This window comes from Gopherus flavomarginatus, chromosome 2 (genome assembly GCF_025201925.1).
Source record: "Gopherus flavomarginatus isolate rGopFla2 chromosome 2, rGopFla2.mat.asm, whole genome shotgun sequence".
Taxonomy (NCBI): Eukaryota; Metazoa; Chordata; order Testudines; family Testudinidae; genus Gopherus; species Gopherus flavomarginatus.
Window position 1 is genome coordinate 285,089,881 of NC_066618.1, and position 20,238 is coordinate 285,110,118.

At 42.4% G+C, this 20,238-nt stretch overlaps 1 protein-coding gene and 1 long non-coding RNA gene across 2 annotated transcripts in view; both read right to left on the minus strand.

Annotated features, from left to right (window-relative positions):
- KCNQ3 (potassium voltage-gated channel subfamily Q member 3) overlaps positions 1-20,238 on the minus strand; it is a 297,573-nt gene that overhangs the window by 44,887 nt on the left and 232,448 nt on the right. The window contains exons 6-9 of the mRNA XM_050941496.1: positions 17,609-17,719; positions 16,475-16,570; positions 14,794-14,888; positions 701-727 (exon numbers count right to left, since the gene is read on the minus strand). Coding sequence (XP_050797453.1) covers positions 701-727; positions 14,794-14,888; positions 16,475-16,570; positions 17,609-17,719 — 329 coding nt within the window. The remainder of the gene's footprint in view (positions 1-700; positions 728-14,793; positions 14,889-16,474; positions 16,571-17,608; positions 17,720-20,238) is intronic.
- LOC127045420 (uncharacterized) lies at positions 2,473-9,797 on the minus strand. Its single transcript, XR_007772685.1, has 2 exons — positions 9,683-9,797; positions 2,473-2,556 (listed from the first exon to the last, which is right to left on the minus strand). It is a non-coding gene; the product is annotated as an uncharacterized LOC127045420 (long non-coding RNA).

Here is a 20,238-nt window from a genome sequence, read left to right on the forward strand (position 1 = left end):
AATTTTTATTCCTGGTGCATATGTGGTTTCCTAGTGTGTTTAAGGAGCTGCAGTCTGACTCATATCACATCCCTACTCATTGAAGAAACCTTACTGCTTTTCAGTAGGGATCTGCTCCAAAGCCCACCAAAGTCAATGGGAGTCTACCATTGGGAATGCCAATGGACTCTACATCAAACCCTAAATAAGAGAGTTTTTTTTTTTTTAAGAACTGCCAAGGGACTTTAGTAATACTGTTCGTCCATTTTAGGATTTCATTACACCTGTTTTCAAGGAGCTTGTGAACGTAGTGAATTACAACAATCATGATTTCTCATATCAAGATATTGCAGTGTTATTAACCAACAATGTTAGTTAGAAGACTCAAATTCTCCCAATAACAACCTGAATGCTAAGCCACGGTTCTACCGCATAGTCTAACACAAGTCTATTTAGGCCAATCCTTAGATGTAAACAACTAGTTAGGTTAGTTACAAAATTCCATAGTACCGTATGTTTTGTACACATCATATCTTTGATCCATTATTAAAGGAAAGAATAAAAGAAGCACTCAGAAATACATTATTTGTTTTAAATTAAGATTTACAGTGTTAATAGCATTTTTTGTTAGTGGCATGTGAGCCTACAAACAAAACATTAACCATGAGGAATTTTTCAACCATGATATTAAAGCAAGAATATAATCATGACAGTTACATACCTGGCAGTACCATCCAATTGCTCTTTTCTTTTGGGGAAAAGAAGAGCGAAAGCAACAGGAAAAAGCAAAGAGAGAAGAAGTGTGTGTTAAATTCAGAAGTTTTCTTTCTGGCATTGCTGTAGAGCAGTGGGTCTCATCTTTTCCATACTGCAACCCCATGTTACAACGAAAAAAGCTCTGGCATTCCTCTCCCAACTAGCCATAAAGAAAACAAACCTGTTTATGACCCTTATGTTGAGGACCCAGACTTCAGTGAATAGTTAAGTTCCACATTTCACTTCAATTATAAAGTCCTCCAGGTAGGCTTGCGTGGATAGGCAAGCTTGACATCACACCACTGAGTCAGAACTCCCAATGATCACCTGCTCCACTGAGGAAGCTGAGAATTAGCATTTTGAACAAAACATTGAGCTCAAGGAACTCTTTGGAAATGGTTGAATTTTTTCAATGGGCAGTGTGGAAAGAGAAACTGGAGTAGTAGGGAGAGAAATGAGAAGAGTAGAAAAATGAATGGAGTCCTAAATCAGTGATAACCCCATAACTGGAACAAACTCTAAGTGTATCTACCGTAAGCACAATGCTGCATTAGGAGGGACAGAGAGTAGAGAGTAATTGTAATGGCACTTTTAATCTATAGAGCTCAACGTGAGGAAAGATTATTATCCCCATGCACAGGCAGGGAAATTGAGGCTCATACTCAGGTCTGCAAAAGTCTGCAAAAGTTTACATTAATTTGGGGTGTTTCTGGTTTTTGGCACCTAAACTCAAGAGAACAGATTTGAAAACAAAACAATCAAGAAAAAATATGACCTCCACTTCTCAAAAAAAAAAAAAAGTGTTTCTCATGAACTCTCTCCACTACAATATCCTATCCTCAGCTAATTGCTGCAAAGGGATAAAATTATAAAAATCACTTAGCCTTTCCCCTTGGATTCATTAGACAATTAAATAGCTCCACTTACAAAAGGCCAACATTAGTTCAGTTAATTATTCTGGTCTACATGGGTTCTGATACCACACCCATCACTGTGATGTCAGAACACTCTGGTCAATACAGTTCAAGAGGGAGGAGAAAGAATCCTCAGCATTAACAAAAACCTTAAATATAAAAGAATACTGTCAGTTCTGTGCATGTCAGTCAACTATTCCCAAGGTCTCCTGTAAAATCCAGGTTACAAGTGCCCTCAGGATTTAAAATGGAGGCACATAAAGCTGCTCCTGAGATGTCATGCTGGGTAAAATCCAAAGAAATTGACTCCATAAGACTCTTAGTTTTCCCCTTTGTTAAAAGCCAATTTCTGCTCATTCTCCCATTTCAAAGAGGACTAGATCAAAGTTCACTAACAGACTGCTAATGTGAATCAACAGGGTCCACATAGACAATTAGTCTGCAGATTCTGTGAGGCAGATTCACACCCCCACTCACCACAAACTATTTGTTTGTGTAGACAAGCCAACAGAAAGAAAGAAAAGAAAGAAAGATCAAAGGCCTGTTCATCAGGTAGATTTTTCCCAGCTTGTCTCCCAGCAGTGCGATTTCACAAAGCCCTTTCTAAAAGCAGACTCCCTACTTACCAGGGTGGATAGCAATCAACAATTAAAAAAAATCATATTTCTTATATTTAAATTGGATTTTTTCAATTTAAATTGGATTTCTTTGCTAAAATGTTTTTTGAGGGAAAAAACCTATCTAAAGATAGTTTTAATTCAGGGACATTATAGCTCAAAGATATCTCATCCTAGAATAGGGATTATAAATTCTAATTCTATAGTATTGTTGGGTCTAAACTTTTGGTGAACTTTGGGGAGCCAAAACACACCCAGACTGGCCGTCTCTGCATAATCCTTTCTGAACCCTTTATCGAACAAAGCACTGACCTGCAAACTACTCATGACACCCCCTTTCTCAAGTAGCCATTAGCCTTTATCTCTATGCATTTACTTGTTAAACTTGCTTTTCCTGTAAAATCTTGATTAATTATGCATGACCATTATCTTTTGTTAATCACTTTGTTTACTTCTGTGTATAAATATTGATGCTCACCCCTAATAAAGGGGCCACACTTAATCTAAAGCTTTGAGAGCTAAGAATAGTGTGAGCCTGTTAATCAACGCATTGGTGTCTGGTCTCTGACAGAATTGTGTGCCCCATACCAACTCCGCACGAACTCGGGTGCTGGAGAGGTGAGTGAGGACTTGCTTTATTACCTAACAATTTGGGGGCTCGTCCGGGATTCCTTCTGGTGCGGTACCTCTGTCCAGTGGTCAGACCACTCATATATGAATTGGCAAGGTGCCACAGGAGATTTCTCCCAGCCAATTCAATATTGAGGGGTCGTGTATTGGACAGCAGGGTAAACGCCAGTTGGAGGGCTCCTGTCAGACACCATGGGTCAAGGGACTAGCGTGCCTCTTGAGAGTCCGTTGGGGATTGTAAATAAGTTATGGAACGAAGGGAAACTCCCAGTACAGACAGGAATGTCTAGGAAGAAGTTGTACACACTATGTGTAATGAATTGGACTGGGTATACCGCGGTATTGGCCGACCCGGAGATGAGGTGGCCTTCGTATGGCTCTTTCGAACAGGCTGCCTTAAGAGGAGTAAAGAGCCAGATCGAAAAAGACCATCCGGGACAGTTATGTTACTGGTTTTGTTGGGACAAAGCAGCAGAGCTGTGGAAATCTTTAAAAATTATGGCAGTCAGGTACTCTCCCGAGAGTGAACCCCCTCCAGGTTATTTCGATGAAGGGTGTAGACCACGGCGTGTTTTGACTCGTCAGCTGGTCCCCTCTGCACCTGCCCCTATTCCTCCGCAGGGGGACTCTCTCCTTGTAGCAGAGGGGAATCTGCAGGATACCAGATTGGAATTTCTGCAGAAGGATGAGGAGGAAATGGAGGGGCAAACCTTGGGAGGAGTGGTTACTAGGCTAATGTCCAAGCAGGTACGGCAGGGTGCATGCCCCCCCCCGAGGATAGCCCAGAGGATGTCCCCGTCAAATCTCTTGCGAGTAATAAAAGTATAGTTAGAGAGATGCCTTTACAGGTGCACGATCAACCTTATATGGGCAATGATGGACGGTTACAACATGCTAATATTGTGGAATATAAAGGATGGCTAGAATGGGACTTGAAAGAGTGGGGACAGTTGTCAGGGTCTTTTGGGGAAAATCCCCGAAAGATCATAGAACTTCTAGAAAGATTGTTTTTAAGTTATAATCCTACTTATACGGATGTGGATCAGTTGTTAAGTAGAGTTTTGACCGGAGAGGAACGTAGTAGATTGTGGATGGCAGAAAGGACATGGGGAGATAGCAATGCAGTTAATCGTACTTGGATGGATAGGCGGGATCTGGCCGCTGGCTGGAATCCCCTAGACTGGACTCAGCCAAGGCTGACTCAGCTGCGAACAGATCGAGAGCGATTGTTAGAGAGACTCAAGGAAATGGCTCGCCGCTCGCCTAATCAGGCTAAGTTCATGCAGATTCGGCAGGAATCTGATGAGCCGCCCAGAAAGTTCTGGTCGAGGCTATTGGAGGGGGCCCGAATGTTCACTCAGATGGATCCTGAGAGAGAAGCAGACCACCCTACTCTTATTTCATTTTTTGTGAATCAGTCGGTGCCCCCTGTAAGGGATTACTTCTTAAAGTTTCGCCCTGGTTGGGGAGGTGAGTCAGTCACTTCAGTGTTGGACGTAGCTGATTTTGCCTGGGAGAAAGAAAGGGAAAGTAGTAAAAAGCAAGAGAAAAAGGAAGAATATAAGCTGATGGCTTTAGCTTTTCACGGCGGTGTTCGAGGCAAAGGCCGTGGCCGTGGCAGGGGATTCCAGGGTGCTCAGGGAAGAGGGTCCTGGCGACCCCAGCCATCAGGAAATTGTTTTCAGTGCGGACAGCCCGGTCACTTTAAACGTGAATGCCCCTGGGGACGCCCAGAGGGTCTGGTTGCATCCGCAGATGCTTACACAAGTGAGGAATACACCCCTGCACCACCAGCTCAGCCCATTCCCCAGGCCTGGATCAACTACGGGAAACAGCAGCAGCCGCAGCAAACTCAGCCTCCTCAATGACGGTACCCCGGGGGCGAAGGCAAACAATGTGATGGTCTTATTTCCTTAATGTCTTTAGCCGGCTCCTTTCTCACTTTCTCCCCTCCCAGCAAAGAGCCTCGTTTAACCCTTTCAGTCCAGGGACTGCCTGTCTCTTTCCTCATTGATACTGGGGCTACTTTCTCTCTTTTAAATCATGCCCCCTCTCCCTGGCTATCCTCTGAGGTTAAAACTGCGAGGCTTTCCAAAGGGTACGAAGGCGAGCCTGTAGGGAGAGAAACTGACACGCGGTCATATGATCCCCTCCCAATAGTGAAACATCAGCACGTGGTAGCGCCCCGCCTTTGAAAGGGGGGTGTCCATAGAGCAGTTCAAAGGGGGATAATCCCAATGCGCGGGTTGGGCAAGTACGAAGGTGAAACAGGACCAAGGGAAGTACCTGAGGCCACTTTAATCCTGTTTCCTGACAGTATTTAGCCAATGTAAACTTAAGTTCCCTATTCATACGCTCAACTTTCCCGCTAGACTGGGGGTGGTAGGGTGTATGAAAGGAGTGTGAAATGCCCAGTCCTTGTTCTAAACGGCCAAGGACATGACCAGTAAAGTGAGGTCCGCGATCTGAGTCGAGCACAAGAGGGATGCCAAAACGGGGTACAATATCTCTAAGGAGAATCTTCGCCACTGTGGCAGCAGTACAATTAGCAGTAGGAAAAGCTTCGACCCAGGAAGTCAGAGGGCAAACCAAAACAAGGAGGTGCTTTTTCCCAAAAGCCTTTGGCATATTTGCAAAGTCAATTTGAAGATGTTGAAATGGAGCAGCAGGCGGAGGTCTTCCACCCTTAATTTTGTTAAGAGGCGGAGCAGGTCCATTACGCTGACATGTGCTGCATGCTTTCACTATTGATAGGCAATAGGGTTGAATGCCTGGAGCATACCAAAAGCGAGCGATAGTGTCCACGAGGGCGTGCGTGCCGTAGTGACCCCCTTTATCATGGTGCCAGCGAACTGCCACGGGGTATGTGGAGCGAGGGAGGCAGGCTCGGCCATCTGGCATAAGCCAGGTCCCTTTGACCAGAGTGGCCCCGAGGCTTTCCCACGATTGTAGTTCAGCAGCGGGTACTGGTACGGGGTGCGGTGGAGTAAAGGAGGAGGTTGCAATAGCCAATGTGGGCATGGCTAAAGGTAAGGTGGCAGCCTTCTTGGCGGAGGCGTCAGCCAGGGCATTCCCACGGGTAACGGGGCTACTATCTTTAGTATGGGCCCGGCAGTGAACTACAGCCAGGACAGAGGGTTTTTGGAGGGCGTCCAAAAGCTTGTGGATGAGGGGGAGGTGCTGAATGGGTTTACCGGCAGCTGTCTGGAAACCTCGAAACTTCCAGAGGTGGATATGACAATGCACAACTCCAAAAGCATATTTGCTATCAGTAAAAATGGTAACGGTCTTACCAGCGGCCAACTGGCAAGCTCGGGCCAGGGCATAGAGTTCAGCGGCTTGGGCTCCCCAGTTGCCTGGCAGTGAGGCGGCCTCTTGAATGTCCCATTCAGAGGTGACAGCATAACCAGTGAAACGCTTGCCATCAACATAGAAGGAGCTTCCGTCCGAGAAGAGGATGCAATCGGGGTTGTCCAGTGGCACGTCAAACAGGTTGTCTCTTATCTGTAAGATGCTGTAAACTACTTCCACACAGTCGTGCTGATCCTGGAGGACTGGCAGGTCAGGAAGCAAGGTAGCTGGATTAAGGGGTCCACACCTTTCAAAAATTAGGTTAGTGTCTTCTAAGAGTTCGGCCTCTAGCTGTTGCTGACGATGGGCAGAAAAGACTTGGGTTGTGCCCCTACGCAGAAGGGCTGACAAGGCATGAGAGGTCCAAACCGTGGTAAAATGACCCAGGGTTAGGCTCTTTGCCTTTGTGATCAGCAGGGCAGCTGCTGCCAGAGTCCGGGTGCAGGATGGGGTTCCCTGAGCGACAGGGTCGATTTGCTGAGAGTAAAAAGCAAGCGGGAAATGGTGGGGCCCACTCAGCTGGGTAAGGACACCACTAGCAATTCCGCCCCTCTCGTGGACAAAAAGGTGAAAGGGTTTGCTGTAATTGGGGGGGCGGAGAGACATGGAGGAGGCCACACTGTCCTTGAGTAACTGAAAGGCTTGAATAGTGTCCGGGGACCACTGCAAAGGGTCAGGAGCAAGGTTAGCAGTGAGTCGGTGGAGCGGTTTGCTTAACTCCCCGCAGGACGGCAACCAGGGGCGACAGAAGCCAATTAATCCTAAGAAACCTCGAAGTTGTTTTTTGGTGTTCGGTAGAGGGCAGTTTTGAATAGTCTTTATGCGGGCTGGGTCCATCTGTCTTCCCTCTGGGGTTAACAGGAAGCCCAGATATCGGACCTTCTGTGAGACCCACTGAATCTTTTTAGGGTCTACCTTGTGGCCTCTGGTGTGTAGGTATAATAAAAGTGCCTTACCATCGATGCGGAGGGCAGAAAGGCTTTTGGGAAAAAGCACCTCCTTGTTTTGGTTTGCCCTCTGACTTCCTGGGTCGAAGCTTTTCCTACTGCTAATTGTACTGCTGCCACAGTGGCGAAGATTCTCCTTAGAGATATTGTACCCCGTTTTGGCATCCCTCTTGTGCTCGACTCAGATCGCGGACCTCACTTTACTGGTCATGTCCTTGGCCGTTTAGAACAAGGACTGGGCATTTCACACTCCTTTCATACACCCTACCACCCCCAGTCTAGCGGGAAAGTTGAGCGTATGAATAGGGAACTTAAGTTTACATTGGCTAAATACTGTCAGGAAACAGGATTAAAGTGGCCTCAGGTACTTCCCTTGGTCCTGTTTCACCTTCGTACTCGCCCAACCCGCGCATTGGGATTATCCCCCTTTGAACTGCTCTATGGACACCCCCCTTTCAAAGGCGGGGCGCTACCACGTGCTGATGTTTCACTATTGGGAGGGGATCATATGACCGCGTGTCAGTTTCTCTCCCTACAGGCTCGCCTTCGTACCCTTTGGAAAGCCTCGCAGTTTTCCCAGACCGTGCCGCTGGAGGAACAAATCCACCCGTTCCAACCAGGGGACTTCGTCTGGGCCAAAAAGTTCGTTCGTGACGACACCCTCCAGCCAAGGTTTACTGGACCCCACCAGGTTCTTTTGACAACCCAGACTGCAGTGTTCCTGGAAGGACGTAAATCTTGGATCCACCACTCCCACGTCAAGCCAGCCGTAGTGGACCACAGTGACGGACCAGCAGCTCTTGTCACCACTGAGGACACTGCCTTCGACCAGTGGACCAGCTTACCTCTCTCAGACATTAGACTTAAATTGACTCGAAAAAAATGAGAGGACCCTTTATTCTGACAACTGTATGTTTTTTTTTATGCTTTTTTAGTTTATTTTCTGCTTATGAAGATAATGCTTTTATTAGATATTCCCACGAGGTTAAAACTCGTATTTTAGGAAATAGAAGTGATTGCTGGGTATGTACTCAATTTCCAGTAAATGCAGCACAGGGACTCCCCTTCACACCCATTCCCCTAACCACTGCTAATATGACTTGGATGCCACCGACTAGAATAAAAGATCCAGTCCAACCCAATCTTACATGGGACAAAACAGGAGTGCCAATTAACAAATATCTCAGGGTAACCAATCAAACAGGATCACTGGGTTTTGTTAAAGAAAAAGGGTCAACTTTTGTGGGAACAAGTAAATGCAACATATATTTTAATGGCACTGCCTTTAGTAAAAATCTTGGCTTCAAGCCTTGCGCATCCCACTTATCCCATATGTGTATCCCTCACCCCGATCCAACCTTTTCAACTTTTTCATGGAGGGGCAGGTTTTCAGAGTCAGTTTTTAAAAAGCCCTGCTCAGATCTCGAGGGTGTTCAACTAATTGTTAAAGGATACACAATTGCCTTCTACAACTGCTCAAGCAGTACTACACTGCCCTTTGAGGACAACACTACCAAATTGTGCCTCTGCAGTTCACACAACGACCCCTCTGCGTTACCAGGGGAACAGTGGTACAACGGGTGGTGGGTTACCTCCTACTTTGAGAAATGGAATACCCAAAACGCATTATATGGAACATACTGGGTGTGCGGGCCCAAGGCTTATTATTTTCTCTCCCCTGATTGGGCAGGGTCATGTTATTTGGCATGGCTAGCACCGCCTTCTCGCATCTCCCTCACTCCCCCTCATTTTCCCCACGTTCGTAACATCCGTGAAACTGACAGAGATATTAATCTCCGTGATGGTTTGTCCTGGCAGCGGTGGGCTGGTCACACTAGCTTGAAGGGTGCTATCATCCGCCTACAGGGACTATTAGAATCTTTGACAAATGAAACTGCAACCCTATTTGAAAATCAGGCCGGGGAAATGTCCCAGCTGCGCCAGTTAGCTTTGCAAAACAGAATGGCTTTAGATATGATGTTAGCAGCCCAGGGAGGAACTTGCGCCCTCATAAATGAAGAATGCTGTGTTTTTGTAAATGACACCTACTCTGACACTTTTCAACGTACCAAACACCTAAGGGAAATGGCTAAAAACTACTCCTCTGGCCAGCCACCTTATGATTGGTGGGGAGCCTTATGGAATTGGCTGCCCGGACTTGGGTGGGTTAAAAACCTCTTGGTGGGTGTTGTTGGGGCCATAGTAGTCCTTATAATACTGTGTTGCTGTATTCAGTGTGTCCCCTCCCTCATAAACTCATGTAAGTCAGTTTATTCTTTTCCCACTTCAGCTAAAAGCCTTACTCTCTTCGAATTGGCCCAGGCTGAAATTGCCAAGCGGCCCTTGAGATCTTGAAATAGGGTGTAGCTTTTTGATTAATAGTTATCTCAAAGCTACAAATGGAGGAATGTTGGGTCTAAACTTTTGGTGAACTTTGGGGAGCCAAAACACACCCAGACTGGCCGTCTCTGCATAATCCTTTCTGAACCCTTTATCGAACAAAGCACTGACCTGCAAACTACTCATGACACCCCCTTTCTCAAGTAGCCATTAGCCTTTATCTCTATGCATTTACTTGTTAAACTTGCTTTTCCTGTAAAATCTTGATTAATTATGCATGACCATTATCTTTTGTTAATCACTTTGTTTACTTCTGTGTATAAATATTGATGCTCACCCCTAATAAAGGGGCCACACTTAATCTAAAGCTTTGAGAGCTAAGAATAGTGTGAGCCCGTTAATCAACGCATTGGTGTCTGGTCTCTGACAGAATTGTGTGCCCCATACCAACTCCGCACGAACTCGGGTGCTGGAGAGGTGAGTGAGGACTTGCTTTATTACCTAACAAGACAATATATTCATGTAATATTTAAGCAAAGTTTTGTAATTGAGTTCCAATAGTTCATGAATTAGGGACCCAATCTTATGGAGTTCCAGGGGCTTCTGTATAGATTATTTAGGTTACTCTTTCTATCTACCCAATGGGACTCAGTGCTCAGTCTAGAAGATACAATCAGAGATGCTTAATTTTGCAGTTCTCAAACTGTGAATCTGTGTCTCCAGAGGTAACATGCTTTTTAACAGCAAAAATGTTTTAAAATAAATAAATAATATATAGAGGTGAGAAATAACAGACCTCAACCCTATTGTCCCCCTGCAAATTTGTGTACACAGAGTCAATCCCGTACCTCTCTTTAAAAGTGCAAAGTTTCAAAAAAAGATTGTTGTGGGAGGAATAGATCTGGACAAGGTGAAGTCTGGAAATAAATGTGAGAAGGGAGGGAGGCAACTGAAACAAAAGTGAAACTGAGCAGCATATTCCGGAAGTCTTGGTGTCTTTCTGAGTTCATCGATTTGAGATCTACCATAGCATTCTCTGACTAGAAGGGAAAACCTATAATGGCAGCAGGCCATTAAAGAGATCCAGTTTGGGAATATTTTAATGAAGTTCCTCCACCTGTGGGTAAGACAGGCATGCATGCAAAAAGCAAACAGTGCAACAAAGAAATTCAAGGCCTGGTTTCCCGAATAAAACAACAGCATGAGAAGTGTTCCTTCTTAGGAGGAAGCTGCATTGAAGATGATGAAAGGAACATGTCTGAACATGCAGGATCTCCAGGTTGGTAAACGTTTTTATTTCATACTTGTTTCTTAAGGACTGCCTGTCTTTTTCTGGACTATTCTTGAATTCTCATGTTTGAGCAAAAAATATAGTTGTTACTCTATGGTACTACCATTTTAGATGCAGTTGTGATAAAAAATAAATAGCTGACACAGGCAGAGCTTCCTTTTACAATTTCATCTTTAAAGTAGTACTGTGCATCAGTGAATGCAATGAGTAATACTAAATGAGCAGTATGACAATAATAATTAAATAACTGCAGTGACTTATTTTGTTTAGGGGAATCCATCATCAACATACAGGATTCTGAAGACTATCCACCTTCAAGATCACCATAATTTTCTGTAGTTTCAGAGTTATTTTCTTCCTTTGGACTAATTCATTCCAAATTGGAAAATAATTCTACACTGGCAGAAGACATTATTGCTGTTAAAAGTGAGATTATTACTTCAACAGTCTCTGAATCCAAGTGCTTAAGTGACTTCCACCAGTTCACTGGTGTGACTTTCTTTAAAACATCATCAGCAAACATATTTGCTGAATGGTTCACCCTTAGCTCTGAAGTTTATTATAGTTGGCATTATGGAGGGATGATTGCAGGAAGTCCATGTCATAGCCAACTCCTCTTCTTCAGCAGTTAAGGTTTGACTCTGGTACTGAGTATTTAGAATATTTGCAAGAAAATGAGCTGGAGATAGTGCTTGTCCCATTCATTTTTTAATGCTTGTAATTTAACTCAGTCATTGTATAGTTCTCTTTTTAAGATCTCACTTGGTTTCTTCCAAATTTCAAACAGCGTCAGCAATAAAACAGCCTTTTTTCCTGCTTCAGGGATAGTTCAGTGGTTTGAGCATTGGCCTGCTAAACCCAGAGTTGTGAGTTCAATCCTTGAGGGGGCCACTTAGAGATCTAGGGCAAAAATCAGTACTTGGTTCTGCTAGTGAAAGCAGGGGGCTGGACTTGATGATGTTTCAAGGTCCCTTCCAGTTCTAGGAGATAGGTATATCTCCTATTATTATTTTTATTCAGAGACTGTTGAAGTGATAATCTCACTTTTAACAGCAGTAGCTTCTTCTGCCAGTGTAAAAAGAATATTTTCTTCCTTTGGACTAATTCATTCCAAATTGAGAAATTGTTTGGGACCTGAAAAAGCAGGAAAGCTTGTTTTTCATTTCCAGATTATGAACGAACAGGAAAACGAAGGTGAAGATGACTGCAGAAAGTGAGTTAGCTGCAGAAGCCAATATTTTAAGTTTCTCGTGTTGACCTGGCTGACATAGTTGATTTAATTTTTGTTTGTTTTAAATATTTCATTTAACTATTTTAGTTAAAAACAATTTTAACAAAAACAGACCTGATTTTAAAAACCTTGAATGTTTCACTAAATTAAAAAATTCACATACTTGTTTTGTTAAAATATTATATGTTTGCTGTTGAAGAATACACAACATTGTTGTTTTAGTTAAATAAGACAATGTCAATGCCTGTCTGGTGATGTTCTGGTGATGTTCTCCTCCTAATACAGCATGGCAAGAAAATCCTCCAAATATTAATTATTAGCCTGTTCAGTTGGAGATCATTCACCTCCCAATGACTTCATAAATATCTGCTTCAATTACCTTTGGTAAATGAAATAACCAAACAATCATTCATTTTCTGATATAGTTGTAAAACTAATCTGAAAAGTTTTCAAATGTATAGTATGTACCTTCTAAAAATGAAACCTACATCTATCTCTGAGTTGTGAAGAATATGTATTAAGGTTATAACAACCAACAAGAATGCACTTTTATGTTGAAATCCATGATTTAATTGAGTCTTCCTGACTAATGATTTAAATTATGATTTAAACTAGGTCCAGAATGACCTAGGCAAATTGGAGGATTGAGTCAAAAAGAATCTGATGAAGTTTAACAAGGACAGAAGAATCCCATGCACGGCTACAGGCTGGATACTGACTGGCTAAGCAGCAGTTCTGCAGAAAAGGACCTGGGGATTACAGTGAATGAGAAGTGAGATATGAGTCAGCAGTGTGCCCTTCTTGCCAAGAAGGCTAATGGAATATTGGGCTGCATTAGTAGGAGCATTTCCAGCAGATTGAGGGAAGTGATTATTCCCCTCTATTCAGCACTCATGAGGCTAAATCTGGAGTATTGCATCCAGTTTTGGGCCCCCCACTATAGAAAGGATGTCGACAAATTGGAGAGAGTGCAGTGAAGGGCAACAAAAATGATCAGGGGATTGGGGCACATGACATGACTTATGAGCAGAAGCTGAGGGAACTGGGCTTGTTTAGTTTGCAGAAGAGAAGAGTGAGGGAGGATTTGATAGCATCCTTCAACTTCCTGAAGGGGGGGTTCCAAAGAGGATAGAGCCTGGCTGTTCTCAGTGGTAGCAGATGACAGAACGAGGAGTAATGGTTTCAAGTTGCAGTGGGAAAGGTCTAAGTTAGATATTAGGAAACACTATTTCAATAGGAGGGTGATGAAGCACTGGAAGGGTTACCTAGGGAGGTGGTGGAATCTCCATTCTTAGAGGTTTTTAAGGCCTGGCTTGACAAAGCCCTGGCTGGGATGAGCTGAGCTTCAGTTCATCTGCATATTTGACACCATCAGCTCAGGATTGAACAAAGACTGTGAATGGTTTGCCAACTACAGAACCAGTTTCTCCTCTCTTGGTTTTCACACCTCAACTGCTAGAACAGGGCCTCATCCTCCCTGATTGAACTGACCTCGTTATCTCTAGCTTGCTTGCTAGCATATATATACCTGCCCCTGGAAATTTCCACTACATGCATCTGAGGAAGTGGGTATTCACCCATGAAAGCTCATGCTCCAAAACATCTGTTAGTCTATAAGGTGCCACAGGATTCTTTGCTGCTTTTCCAACCCTAATCTTCTGTGATTCTATGAACTTGTCAAACAGAACCTGAATCTGAAAAACAAGCTGAGTTCTTCCCTCCTCTTACCCCATCATTAGAAACAAAATATGTAGAAATCAGAGCACAGCTTCCAATTTTGTAAACGATAATTGAAGTACAACAGAATCCAACTCACTCTCCCATGACTGTATTTGCTCTGCAAGGTGAATAAGAAAAAATACTTTTGCCAATCCTGTCGAGAGACGGGACGCATATTACCGTGAGTGTATGCACATGGGTATTTGTATTTGTGTGTATTATATGAATGTGTATGTGTGTGCATGCCTATACACGCACATGCACACACCACTGTTCCCTACTGGCCAGAATATTACATCAGCTAATCTGTATTATTGTACTGCTCTATAGTGATATGCTGAATGTATTTTATATTACATAAGTCGCCATTTTTACACTTGCTTTTCATATAAACTATGTATTACCTCCATATCTAAGGCCATACTTTACATTTCAATTGATAAGGAATGAGGTTTTGTGATTCTAATTATTTCTAATTATTTTAAATCCTCCTCTGTAAGGGCCCATTTGCGTAACCTTATGAGTAGAATTTAAACTAAGTTAGGGGGGCTGCAGAGCCCAGTCCTTAAGGAAGTCTATGAGAATGGGCTGTAAATCAAAACACAAAGAGAAGCAACATACAAATGTTTTTCCAATACATGGTCCCCACTTCTAAAAAACTCAGAGATTTTATGATTAGTTTCCCTGCTTCTATGGAACTGAATTATCATCCCCAGTATAGAGAAGTCCACATACACTAAATGGATTTTCAATAAATAATAGTAAAGGAAGGTGGTGAACAATAAAATATCAAAACAGAAACTGTTCAGAAAAGATATATTGGCTTATGCAGCAGAACCCCTTATGTCTGAAACCTCCCTCTAAACTGAAACTGGTGATATTCCCTTGATTTGCATCAGTAAAACTGAGAATGCCCAATTATCCAAAACCTTGTTTATAAACATAAATTCCACATCCCACGTCCTATCTGAGTTCTGCTGTATAGGGCGTTACCGATCGGAGGGGGTAGCACACTTGCCTGAAATATGGAAATGATACAACTGATTCATAAAACCTCCAGGTGGCGACGAGATCCATCCTGTTGGGGTTAGTAGCATAATACCTCCAGGCAGCCTGGATAACATATGAAGGGACATTAGTAGCATTAGGGGAAATGTTTATCTGTCCTTCTAAGTGAATGCAGGCAGTTAATACTCCTCTTAATTCAAAATAAGATAACAATGCACATATTCAATGCATTTTCCCACCACATGCATCTGATGAAGTGGGTATTCACCCACAAAAGCTTATGATCCAATACTTCTGTTAGTCTATAAGGTGCCACAGGACTCTTTGCCGCTTTTTACAGATCCAAACTAACACAGCTACCCCTCTGATACATATTCAGTGAGTCGCACTGAATTATTATACAGCAATATTGAAAGTTTCCATTAGATGGTGCCATAGTTCATGTAAGACTTATAATAAGGAAAAAGATGGTCTAGGACAGTAGTCCTCAAAAACTGTTCCCAGGGGCGTATGTGACAGAATACTGTACACTGTCCATTGTTTTCAGATACCCAGAAAAGGTTACATTTTACTTCTCTTGCTTTATTCTAAAGTCCGAGCAATCTAAAAGACCATCTAGCTTAGTAAAATGTAGAACATGTGATCTGTCTGATGTTTCTGGGAATCTGAAAGAGCCATGGTTAGTGGGCAGCAATCAGTTTAATATACTGCTGTGGAAAGTTTTGCTGAGTGATTTTAGACATTAGCACGTAACTCCTATCAAACTTCCACTAGCACATAGACAGTCATACTGTGGTTACCCTGGCTGCCTGTTAAGCAGTGATTTTTTATTGTCAGTGAGTCAATCTCTCCAGACGTCCCCACAGCATCCTGTGCTCTGCTAGGCAACAATTTTACTGCCTATTTCTCCAAAGAATGGGTCTGACCCTGAGAGGTCCTAAATACCCGCAGTTCCCATTGATTTCAAAGAAAGTAATCCTGGCCCCACTGTAAAAGTTTTGCCATTGATGTCATTTGATTCAGGGCATTGCCTGCAGTGCATATAGGACTTTTGTTAAACATCAACCTTCAAGCTACCAATTTTATATTTAATTTTACAAAATAAAATCTAAAGCTCTGAACCAAATCCAGTGGAGCCAGTGGCAGTCTTTGCATTAAATTAAATGGACTTGTAACCAGCTCTTAAGACAATCAGCAATCCAGGGAAGTATGACAGGCTCTCTCTTTGCTTTTGCAAACTACTTTTTCTTCTTGATTCTTTTACAGGAACACATATGTTAAGTTGTAACCCAACAGTCACTATTGACCAACATTATGTACATTGATGAGTTTTTACAGCAACAAAAAGCCTGTGGCATCTCTCTGTATGTGGAGTAGTTCCAAGGAAACGTGGAAACTGGGGCCTTGCAAAACAGGTGATTCCTCCTCTCCGCGGCCCACACACACACATGCACAATGTGTAGTACAAAAGGTTTTGCCATCTTGTTTCATGCGACTCTATGCCACTGAAATGGATGTTGGAGGGGAAACTCCCTAGAAAATTTCAGCTGAACGACTAATTTCACTTTGAACATGTGAACTTGTGGCAAAGCCATTTTTTCTCCAAGAGGGACAAGTATTTTGTGAACTCTATTGCATAGCGTCCTTATTATACAGTATCATTTCAAGATGGAAACCTAGAGAATTCAAACCTGTATAAGTTCTGCCGCTGGCTTTCTTCTTTTCTCAAAATGTTTCTGACGATGTTGTTCCTGGACTTTCAGAGCCAGCCCTGAACCCAAGATGCCCTGAAAGCAGAGGTAGCAATTTGAATGAAAACACAAGAACAACAGAAAATCTGAGGAGAAAGTTCTCTTAAAACATGTGGATGAGATAATCAGAGCTGTGGGGAATTAGTGGGGGCAATTCACATGGGGTTCAGTGCGCTTTTCTGACAGTTCTAGTTCCCAGGGCATCATATTTTTCTGACAAACCTTGCCCTTACCTAGGCCTGCGCTTCACCTGGTTTCATTACAAGCTCCTCAAAAAGCTTCTTGGTCTTCTATTGCCTTGCCAATGACAAGATGTGCAGCTGGTCTGTTTCCCTCCTCTACTGTTTCAGTTAGAACTGAGCTAAACTCTGTGGTTGTGATCTGAAGGGGGTGCATATGAACCATAAGCTGTATACTGGATCACCTGGGCTCTCATCCCCCAGGAATTTCTTTTTAAGTTTTGAGTTAAAGGAAACCAATCTCAAGCTCCAAGTTTTTCATTGTTTCCACTTGAAACCACAAGTTGGGCCCAGGTCACCCAAATCTTGGACCAATCTCACGTGAGAAGCTTTCAGATCAAGGGTAAAATTTTCAAAAATAACTTGGTGACCAAGTCCCATTTTCAAAAGCAATTTAGGAATCTAAGGCCAGATTTTTAAAGGTATTTAGGCACACACGTCACATTGAAATCCAAACCTATTGCTTTTCAATAAGGTTAAGGGCTTAAGACACTTTTTAAAAAAGTTACCTTCACCCTTTTTGCAACTTTGGTCCAGGTCTCATGTCTGTAACAAAACCTGAATAATTCTCCTGTTTATAGGCTTAGCTCTAAAGTTCTGCACAGCACACAGGATAATTCAGATTAGGCTCCATTTTATCTTAGCCACAAGGAGAAAGGAGATTGCTTTTCCCACACCCTGCATCAATGTGCTCAAGATTCCAGCTTGGGAGTCATCGAACTGCAGGCTCCCAGTTGAATTTCCAGTGGAATCTGCATAGAGGGGAGGCTATTCCTTTATTTTCTACATCATTATCTCTGTGTTTTGTTAAAACAAAAAGAAGGACGGTACTTACGGCAGGAAGAGCAAAAAATGAAACTCCAATAAGAGAGAATGTGGCTGCTATCAGCCGCCCCTCCCAAGTTTTGGGGGTCTTGTCACCGTAGCCAATTGTTGCTAGGGTAATCTGTGAGGAGAATGGTTGGCCATTTTATAAGACAGACAATACAAATGGACAAGAAGGAGGATTCCTTTTAAGCTTGACCTTCAAACCTGCATGACCAGTTTATAAACTTTTGCTTTGACCTCTGGACATCGTAGAAAAATACACAAACTTTCCTAAGTGTAGATTTTGCAAGCAATCTGGAAAATGTAAGCCGCAGATATAGGTTTTTTTTATGGCACTCATAGTCATAGTACCTGCGTGTCTGATATGTGTTAATGAATTAATCCTCAAAATACCTCTAAACAGAGGTGATATATTATACCCATTTTGCAAATGGAGAATTGAGATGGTACACATTATGTAACCTGCCCAAGGTCAGGCAGGAAGTCTGTAGCAAAGTTAGGAATAGAGATCGCTAAGTTCTGATTCAGGGCATTCACCACAAGCCAACCTGTCCTCTCCCTACACTCCTTCTATTAAATACAAATAGTTCTCTGATAATAATGTTTCCCTATGCATTGCTGTCCCTTTGCTTTGTGTTTTTCTTCTCCCCCCATCACCCAGCTTCCTTGATCTGATTGAATTCCTTACGTTTACATTGTGTGTGTGTGACTCAAGCCATGAGCTCCTCACAACAAGTGAGCTGAGCCCACAGAGGCTGTGTGGGTAAAGTGAGCTGGCTGCAGGGTCTCAGGTTAGAGCTGCAGGAGAGGCCATAACTCCTGAGTTGCGCTCTGCCACAGAAAACTGGACAGCTGGGCACAAATTTTGGCCAAAACTTTTTTTTGGTGAAAAATACATATTTAGCAAAATCAAAACATTTCACAAATTTGCATTGGTCTCTCTGACTTGTTTGTGTTTAACAAAAAAAAAAATTCCAAAAAATTGAAATGTTTCATTTCAATATTTTGAAAAGAAACATTGTGTTTTCAGTTCAAAATGTTTCATTTTGAAATTTCCTTCCATTTTATTAAAAAAAAAAAACCTTTAAAAAAAAAGCTTGAAATCTAAAAGATATATTTTGTTTCATGTCAAACAACACATTTTGTTCAGTGTGAAGTAAATTGTGTTTTTTAGACTTTTTGATTCACTGAAAATTTTGAAAAAAAAATCATTAAAAAACACCTTAAAATATCTGAAGTGCCAGCAAACTAAAAAATCAGCTATATGCACAATCCTACCAGACACCCCGTTTTGTTCTCTTCACCAGAAAGGACTGACTGCCAGTTTAATCTTCGCATGGAGATAGAGCTCCAACACCCAGATAAGGCATGCGGGGAGACTTTCTCATTGTAATGACTTAATCTGTGGGCTTTTAGTGTATGTTGTTGTGGTATTGGTCCAGGTCTCATTTACTTGATTCCCTTGCAATTCTTTTAATTTATCACGGTCCTTTCCAGGAATATAGTGTCATTTATTCTAATCATTTGGTCCTTAATTCCTTGTTGTTATCAACTGTAATATCCTCCAGGTTATAAGGATTGTTATTTGTTTATTCACCCAGTCACAGAATCATAGAAATGTAGGATTGGAAGGGACCTCAAGAAGGCATGAAGACTGAGGCAGGACCAAGTAAACCTAGATCATTCCTGACATGTGTTTGTCCAACCTGTTCTTAAACACCTCCAGTGACAGGGATTCCACAACCTCCCTTGGAAGCCTATTCTAGAGCTTAAATCACCCTTATAGTTAGAAAATTCTTCCTAATATCTAACTTAAATCTCCCCTGCTGCAGATTAAACACATTATTTCTTTTCCTACCTTCAGTGGACATGGAGAACAATTGATCACAGTCCTCTTTACAATAGCCCTTAATATATTTGAAGAGTGTTATCAGGTCTTCCCTCAGTCTTCTTTCATCAAGACTAAACATTTTGTCTACATCTTTTCCAAAGTGTGGTGCCCAAAATTGGACACAGTTCTCCAGCTGAGGCCTCACCAGTGCCAAATAGAGCAGGACAATTATTTCCCATGTCTTAAATATGACACTCCTGTTAATACACTCCAGAATGATATTAGCCTTTTTTTGCAACTACATCACCTTGTTGACTCATATTCAATTTGTAATTCCCTATAACCCCCTGATCCTCTTCCGCAGTACTACTGCCTAGACCTTTATTCTTCATTTTGTAATTGTGCATTTGATTTTTCCTTCCTAAGTGAAGTACTTTGCACTTAGCTTTACTGAATTTCATCTTGTTGAATTCAGACCAGTTCTCCAATTTGTCAAGGTTGTTTGTATTTTAATCCTGTCCTCCAAAGTGCTTGAACCCCTCCAGCTTGGTGTCATCTGTAAATTTTATAACCATACTCTCTGCTCCATTACTGAAGCCATTAATGAAAACATTGAATAGTACTGGACCCGGGACAGACCCTTGCGGGACCTCAGCAGATACATCCCCCAGGTTTGACAGCAAACCAATTGATACCTACTCTTTGAATATAGTCTTTCAACCAGTTATGTACCCACCTTATAGTAATTTCATCTAGACCACGTTTGTCTAATTTGTTTATGAGAATGTTATGTGGGACTGTGTCAA